General features: G+C 39.2%; 1 protein-coding gene across 1 annotated transcript; it reads right to left on the bottom strand.

The window, feature by feature from the left end:
- Window positions 1-6,795: 6,795 nt before the first annotated feature.
- On the bottom strand, window positions 6,796-8,101 carry ptf1a (pancreas associated transcription factor 1a). The gene is made up of 2 exons (XM_046322676.1): window positions 7,409-8,101; window positions 6,796-7,301 (listed from the first exon to the last, which is right to left on the bottom strand). Exons 1-2 carry the CDS (start codon window positions 8,007-8,009, stop codon window positions 7,102-7,104), a joined length of 801 nt encoding a protein of 266 aa, XP_046178632.1. The 5' UTR covers window positions 8,010-8,101; the 3' UTR covers window positions 6,796-7,101.

Here is an 8,101-nt window from a genome sequence, read left to right as displayed (position 1 = left end):
CATTTAGCAGGATTGCAACGAGTTTTGTGTCCCAGGCACATGACGTGCATCACGGAAACATATTGTATCGAAATAGTTTTGAGGAGAATACTGGGGATGAAAGAGAAAGGGTCTCTTTGATCAGCGCCCTGGGGTCCCCAGTTTCCCGAAAGCGCTCAGACTGACTGCAAGGCGTTATTCACATTCAGCTAGACACACTTACATTGCCTATGAATGAAATTAGCATATTTGTAATTTATCACATTTTTTCAACCTTTTTGTTTCGTTACTCAAGGTAAAAAGTAGACTAAATGAAAGTAGATCAATCATCAACGGAGAGAGAGGGAGAGAGCCAAGCAATTCAGTTTCCCAAAAGAACGTTATCAAAAACTCAGTTCGATGATGTGTGAAACAAATGTGTTCTCGGCATAACTTTTCAAAAACTAATTTTATACTTTTCATACGGTTAGTTGTGGGAATGTCATAATATGCCAACTTTTATTTACATTTAGTATCAGAAACCTTAAGTTTGTAGACTAATAATGTAGCCTAACTGTCAGGAATCAATCAGATCTACCAAAAGAGTTACATCTCTTATAATTACGTTTTTGGGAAATGTAATGGCATAACAATTGTTATCATGACTCCTTCTAGAACGTAAGCCTATAGGAACATATATACTCGTTTATAATCAAACGCGTTGTCCTGTGAACGTCCAACACATATGGTCACTGGATCCTTAGTGTGAAAGAGCGTTAATGAAAGGACTCTAATATTTCATATGGGGCACGCAAAAGCTGTGCAAAATGCCTCTCATATTAAGCACAATATCCACCACTCTTTCAGTCGAACAAAGATCATAGCAAGACGTCTTTATGGCTAATTCAGTCAAAAGCCCATCTCCCATTCCCCCGTGGAAAGGTCAGTGTTGTTGTGTTTGGTCCACCAAGGGGGCTTTTTCAGCGGAGAGTCCAAGCCAGCTGTCTCTGTCATAGTCCAGCTATTGGGAGAGCGCACACTCTCATGCTTGTTATATTGCTATAGGTCTACTGATTCAAACATTTTGCAATATAGAAATTAGTTATTTACTTTTGTTAAACAAAGTCCCCAACATAATTAAACAGGAGGTATAGTTTGTCGAGTTTTTCTAAATAATAAATGCTATTGGAATCTTTAGAGGAATACCACTTAGATATGCTGTACTATTATCATACACATTTCAATGTATCTCAAGTAGGTACCTATATGCTTCCCACTTCATGAAATACTTCAAATGTTACGCACAGTTCTATGTTTTTCACCCATGAAAACATGGTTGACATCAACATGCCAATGAACAGATGATAGAACACATACTAATATGAAGAGAGAATTACCGATACAATAGTAGATGTGCTGATTTTTGTTCTATATCTCGCTGATATAGACTAGGCTTCTTCTCACTTGTTTGCTTTTCCGTTACAGTCAAGACGTCCTCTCATTTTCACTCTGATCTCACGCTCCATCAAACATCACTCTCGCTCCATCAAACATGACTCTCGCTGAGATTTCACCCACCCAATGAGCCACTCACTCTTTAAAAAAAGTCCGCGTCTTTTGTCAGTACAAGCTCCCATTCAATTATTATTTATTGAACGTCTTGGTTTAAATTGATTAAACAATGTTAAAATACGGTACATGCTGAGTGGTGGTTTTTAGATGCCTCTCATTTGTGCGCTCATCTTAATGTGCCAAATTATAACCTTAATATCTGCACATAATTATCATAACTTAAGGTATGTGCGCGTAAACTTCAGTGCGTAGTAAGAATCGGCTATGAAACTATCCATTACACGTAAAAGTATTGGATTGGTATTTTTATTTAACCATCATGATCCTATAACGACATGAACTAAAATGTCAACCCTCCATAATTAAATTACTCTTTTGGGGATATAGTCTATTGTAATATGGGGTAACGTTGACACTCTACTACTGCGTATAGAACATGTATATAACTGAAATATTAACAACTTACGAACAATTGACGAACAAGGACCATGTACAAGGCATGTGGTTACTTAAGTCTATAACCGGTCTTGGCGTAAAAGAACAGAGAAGCTCTCCATTAGCACCCTTACATTCACCTGTCCATTCATAGGTGAGGATATATCTCCATGCGCAAAACGGTCACTGATTTAGGTGTATTTATTTCCTCCCTTTGGGTCTACAGTTTGGCCTACGACATTTTTCATCATTAAATGGGGTTCATTTTTCAGGGAAGGTTATAAATGTACCTTGCACCTTGCACCTCCTTGCACCATCTTGTACTCGCGCGCATTGGGGACACTTGTTGCCTCGATCACGTTTGTCTATTGAGAAGTGAAATATCCCCCATAACACACAAGTTACCATCTCGAGGGCTTCCCCAGTACAAAAGACTGGTGCCTTAGCACTATATGCTTAATGGATTTAGCCATGGAGGCTTTAATAAAGGTAAAACGCGGTCTTTTAAAAGTTGGAAAGGGTCCTTTATTTGCTTTAGATGGAGTACTTGCGCACAAACCAAAGCGCGCCTGGGCATTGACTCGTCCTTTCTTTCAGGAAGCAAAGCGACCACCATAGCTTGTTTCATTACAGCATAAGCTTTTCATCAACCTGCTTTGTTCTGAATGAAAGTAATGCTGTGAATTAAAGAAATGACAATATTTTCTATCAGCTTGAAAGTCCAAGAGAAGGGCCCTCGAGCTTGGCAAAAATCAGGCACGTCATTCATCATGTCACCCCGCACCTGTGGTCTTGGCATTGAAAGTACACAAACCTATTCCTATTAACCTAATTATTCAAAAACGCCACAATGGTTGAAATAGAGCAGGTTGAAGTCTGTTTATTGGTCGTAAATGTTTTTTTTAAAGATCTCCCCAACCTCTTTGTTAGCTCGGCGCGGAGTCCGCCTCTTCCTTTCAGACAGGAGTAGCCCTGGAGTTTTCCATTTTCAATCGTAACATCTGCTTAATCTTACGGATCAAAATATGGAGACAAAACATATGTAATGGAGATTTGTAAAATCCTGGTAATGAGTTATTAACAGGAGAAAACAATGGCTCAGGATGGAGAGAGCCTTACGGTAACAAGAGTCGCCAAATGAAGCGCCTGACATTTTCCTTGTTGGTAAATGGAACCTGTTTGAACGCCAGGTGATGGTAAGAAAATCAATGTCCTTGGGAGCCAGGCTAGCTCTAAGTCCTTTTTTCTACTTGAAAAAATTAGCAGACATACATTTAATTGGCTTATCAAGGCACAGCAAAAGGCCGCAGTCTAATTGCCTGCAGATAGACCGGGGGACAAAACGAGATTGAATGTTTGCTGGATCGTAATAAAGCTTTCAATCCAAGTGTATCATTGAAAATCTGTTTTATTATAACAAAACGTCATGCTTTACAGTTCCCATATTGTATCTAGACAATGGTTTGGGACATTAAAGACGAGAAAACCATGCCAACACGTATTGGAGACATTGTAAGGACCTCTTTCTTAGCTTGTTTTAAGCAGCTGCTGTCCAGGACCCAGAAGCACAAAAATAACAAGTTTGAAATACCAGGTGCATCCTATAAGAACGTCGACGGGGATGGATATGTTACAGTCTTGGACATGTGAGTAATAAAGATATCATTTGGATTGTAAGGCGTCTCCACGCCATGTAAAAGGAGAGGCGCCTGGGCAGCGCGTTCTCTGGCAACCTCGCCCTTCCCTCCATGGGTCTCTGTACTCATTAACCCGGGCCAAGTCCTACACTCTTAGAAAAAAAGGATTCTGGATAGAACCAAAAAGGGTTCTATGCTCGCTTTATACATAGCACCCCATAATGTTTTATGTAGAACCTAAATTGGGTTCCATAGAGAACCCTAATATATAGAGCCATTTTGGTTCAGTGAAGAAGAAGAACCCATGGGGTTCTGATCAAAGAACCCTACACAAGGGTTATATATAGAACCTTTAGAGATGTCATATATGAAGCACACTTTTTGGTTCTATCCATAACCTTTTTTTTCTAAAAGTGTAACACATGTTGGCTAGCCAAGTCCTAACATCCAGAGTACCACAATAATCTATTTTCAATTATCACTGGTATGTGCATATGTTTTTCAATCATAATGTTGGGCCATTTGAACATTTTGGCGCTTGGTGCGAAAGGATTTATAAGGCTACCCACGAGGTTTACACTGCCCATGGGGCAGACTCAACTGGTGTTTGTTCAACCTCAACCTCGCAGCTGGTACCCCGATGCCACCATGGAGATACATTAATGAAAACGCGGGAGTTCGGGGGATTTAAAGACTCTGAGGCCATATTTTTATGCGCGATAATCCAAAGTATGAACAGATTTACAGTTTATGAGAATCTTATTAGGCGTCCTTCCCAGTGCTTACCATACGCTTATTTGGGGATTATTATAGTATTATAGACAATGAATATAATGCATTTAATCATTTTACTTTCATCTGATTAATAGAGATATGACTGAAATGTGTTGGATATTATAATGTAGCCTACTGTCATGAAATACTATTCTTAGTGGTTGGTTTTCCAATATAGCTTAATTATTTGTAATTATAACACTTGTCATGATTAACTTATCACAGCTTTTTGTTTTATATTTCTTCATATTTTTGGTCTTCTACAATGTATGCTGAGTTGCATGCAGACTGATGCGCATAGGCCTGCGCTTGGTCATGGACACCCTTGTGCGTAATTTCTATTGTTTTGCAACAACTTTTAAATGGTAAAGATAGACTATATATATTATTTTTTTAAATACACAAACACGCGTTCATTATGAAGAGTGTCGATATAATTGACAGTGAACAATGTCATAACACATCCATAAATATTTTTTCCCAAGAGGGCAGACAGACAGACGGACACCGTGGAATTACTTGGGTCTATACGACTACCGCGCTAATAACATACGGCTGTTTTCTATGGCTTGTGACACATTTACTGACCATAAACTTGCCTTGCATGCCAAAGCACCTCCGCCAGTCTGCAACAGGTAGTCAACGGCTACCCAAATGTTATAGGGAATTGCAAGCCTTTTCAGTATCACTAACTTATTCTGAACCAAATTGGAGCTTGGCATGGTTTTCCAATGTTTAGCCGAGTAAGAAAAGGAATAAAACCTGTCAGTCTGTAAATGGTGCTCTTTTAAGCCTTTGCCAAGACCAAGCACAAGAGTGACAAGATAGAGACCCAAGTGTTTCACTGCGTAAGCCCTTCCCTTCCGCTTGATTGGTATTGCACCAAAGGATGTTTTGAGGGGTTTTGAACTGTGCTTGCACACAAAACCACAATCGCTCTATAGCATTAGATGCGACCAAACAATGATCCTACTGTTGTTTTTTTTGTTCTCTGCCACTTCACCAAATTACATTTAAATGTTGCCCCCGACAAAAATAGATGAAGACCAGCTACAAGACTTTCTGGGTCCTTTATTAAGTTTAAGGCTGACTTGCGAACAGTTGACTTTCTAATGAATGTAATGAGATTACATGGTCTCTTGTGTGGTGTCTAGAACGCGGATAACTGCGTTGTTAATGAGGCGGTAATGCAATAAGAGATGGGATTATAGGTCGGTCCACTGGGATTCCTAAAAAGCACATGCACTGAAAACTTGTTAAAATATTGAACTGGAGAGTTTCAACGTAGAAAAAAGCACATATCTCATTATTTAGGAACAAATTCGAGTAGGATAATAATATTATCCATAACAATAATACAATAACTATGCATAATAAATACAATAATAACAATAATACTATTACTACTAATAATAATAATACTTCGAAGAAAATAATGGAAATGCAAAGACTAATCCAGAAAATGAATATACCTTTCTCTTTCCCCATCCGAAATGCAAGTGTTATCCGAAATGCTCTTAGCCAGATGGTTGAATGAATGTGTGTTTGCAAGTTTGGGCATAGGCATATATCTGGGCTACCACTACATAAATGGGGGAGAGCTGACGTAAAAATGGCAAGGGAACACGTTGGAAGGATGCGGCTACCACGGGAAAATGTTGCCTTGAAGCACCTGCAGCACATTGAAGAAAACAGCTTTTACAGCAAGCAATCGGTTTAGTCATGCCCCTTTAAACAATATAGTAGACCAACATAGTACAACTATGGTTTATAGCTGCAGGCCGTGGTATTTTAAGCCATTGAATTGTATCTGCATGTTTGATTTCATTTACATCTGCTTTGCATACCCAATTTAGATTTTTTTAATGAAGTTTGTTGGTGTATATAAGTTACATTACTAAGACCTACGCAGGTCACAGCTTTATACAACGTAGGCCTCTAGAAAAGGAGTTATCAGTCTCCATCATCAGATACCCAGTATAATTACTATTTGCTAATTAAGTATTTGCATATGCGGGCTTGGGTTGAGAGGCCCAATACGTCATGCATTTAAACTTATACTGCTGGATATCACTGACTTTCAGGTGAACAACCACGTTCTAAAATATAACTTTAGTGGACTTATTGATTAATGCATGTTGATTGATTGATTTATGCATGTTGATTGATTGATTTATGCATGTTGATTGATTGATTAATGCATGTTGATTGATTGATTAATGCATGTTGATTGATTGATTAATGCATGTTGATTGATTGATTTATGCATGTTGATTGCTTGTTGCACTGTTATGCATAATAACTTTCCTTTTATGAGTATGATCTTCACCACATGGAGTTAAAAATGACATGTTTTGTATGTGAGCAGGAGCCTATGTGGAGGAAAGTGGTATAGACCAGACAACACAATGTATTCATAATTTAAAAGATACATTTATTCTCAGATTGCATATAAATATAAATTATTTTAAAATCTATTATAAAAATAGTTTGGTTTTCGTATATTCATCAATGTTAAATTAAAACATATATTATCATGAAAACAATTAAATACATTTTGCTACATATAAAATGATTGCCCAGCTGCCTTAATTAGGAGAACATTGACAAATATATATTTACACGTAAATAATCAACGCTAAAGACAACGTTATATATTAACATGGATTTACAATGTGTGTATAACAATACGTTCTTTTAGACATAAACATAACATTTATTGGGCTCAGGTTAAGCTGAAAGGAGGCTCGTTTTCAATGTTGTTCAGGGACGGTTTCATGTGCAGTTTTCGTGGGTCCTCGGGTGTCCAAACTTTAGCGGTTCTAATGATGTTCTGGTCTTTCAGCTGTTTCTCGTCTGTCCAGGACAGAGAGTGGCCGGCAAGGGGAGGCAACCCGTAGTCAGGGTCACTTGGAGACGGAGATCCTGAGAAGGGGACAAATTATTAGTAATGGACCAAGTCGTTCACAAATGAGTAACAATACAGTCCAAAATTAAGTCATTATCATTATCTAACCATATAGAAAACTTACTTGTTCCTCTGTGGCAAATTATAACTTTTTTGGGTTGAGTCGGTGCTTCACTGTCGGAGTTTCGGATGGGCATGTCCGACTGTACGAGCTCAGCGAGGAAGTTGATGTAGCCAATGGCCAGGCGCAGGGTATCGACTTTGGAGAGCCTCTTCTCGTATGGCAGCGTGGGGATGTGAGACCGGAGTCCCTCGAAAGCATCGTTAATGGACTGCATCCTCCGCCGCTCCCGGACGTTGGCAGCCTGCCGTAAATGTTGCATCTCCATATCGGATCTCATCCGCCTCCGCCTTTTTAGCATCGGGACATCTCCTCCCATCTGAGGCGACAGCTCTGAGGTGCTGTCAGTGCATTCATACGAGAAGGTAGAGGAGGAGGAAGAGAAGGAAAAGTTGCCAATTTCACAGTAGTCCCCATCGTGCGCTAACCTGCTGTCCTTGTAGTAATCTTGGAAATGGCTGGTGAGAAAATCGACATCGTCATCTAGAAACTCGTCGGTGTCCAAGTGGTCCCTGGAGGACTGGTCAGTAAAGAAATCATCCTCGTCAAAATAAGGGGAAGAGAAGGAGTCCAATCCTGTAAATGTATCTAAGACAGTGTCCATTTTTTGCTGTTGTTTTCTTGTTGCCCAGTAACAACAAATTTGATCTTTGCGCTGCCTCTGGATGCTCAAGAGATAGTTCAGTTGAAGGCTGA

Source organism: Oncorhynchus gorbuscha, linkage group LG22 (genome assembly GCF_021184085.1).
Source record: "Oncorhynchus gorbuscha isolate QuinsamMale2020 ecotype Even-year linkage group LG22, OgorEven_v1.0, whole genome shotgun sequence".
Taxonomy (NCBI): domain Eukaryota; kingdom Metazoa; phylum Chordata; class Actinopteri; order Salmoniformes; family Salmonidae; genus Oncorhynchus; species Oncorhynchus gorbuscha.
The sequence above is the reverse complement of the archived record's forward strand: the minus strand, read 5'-3'. Positions and strand labels throughout refer to the sequence as shown.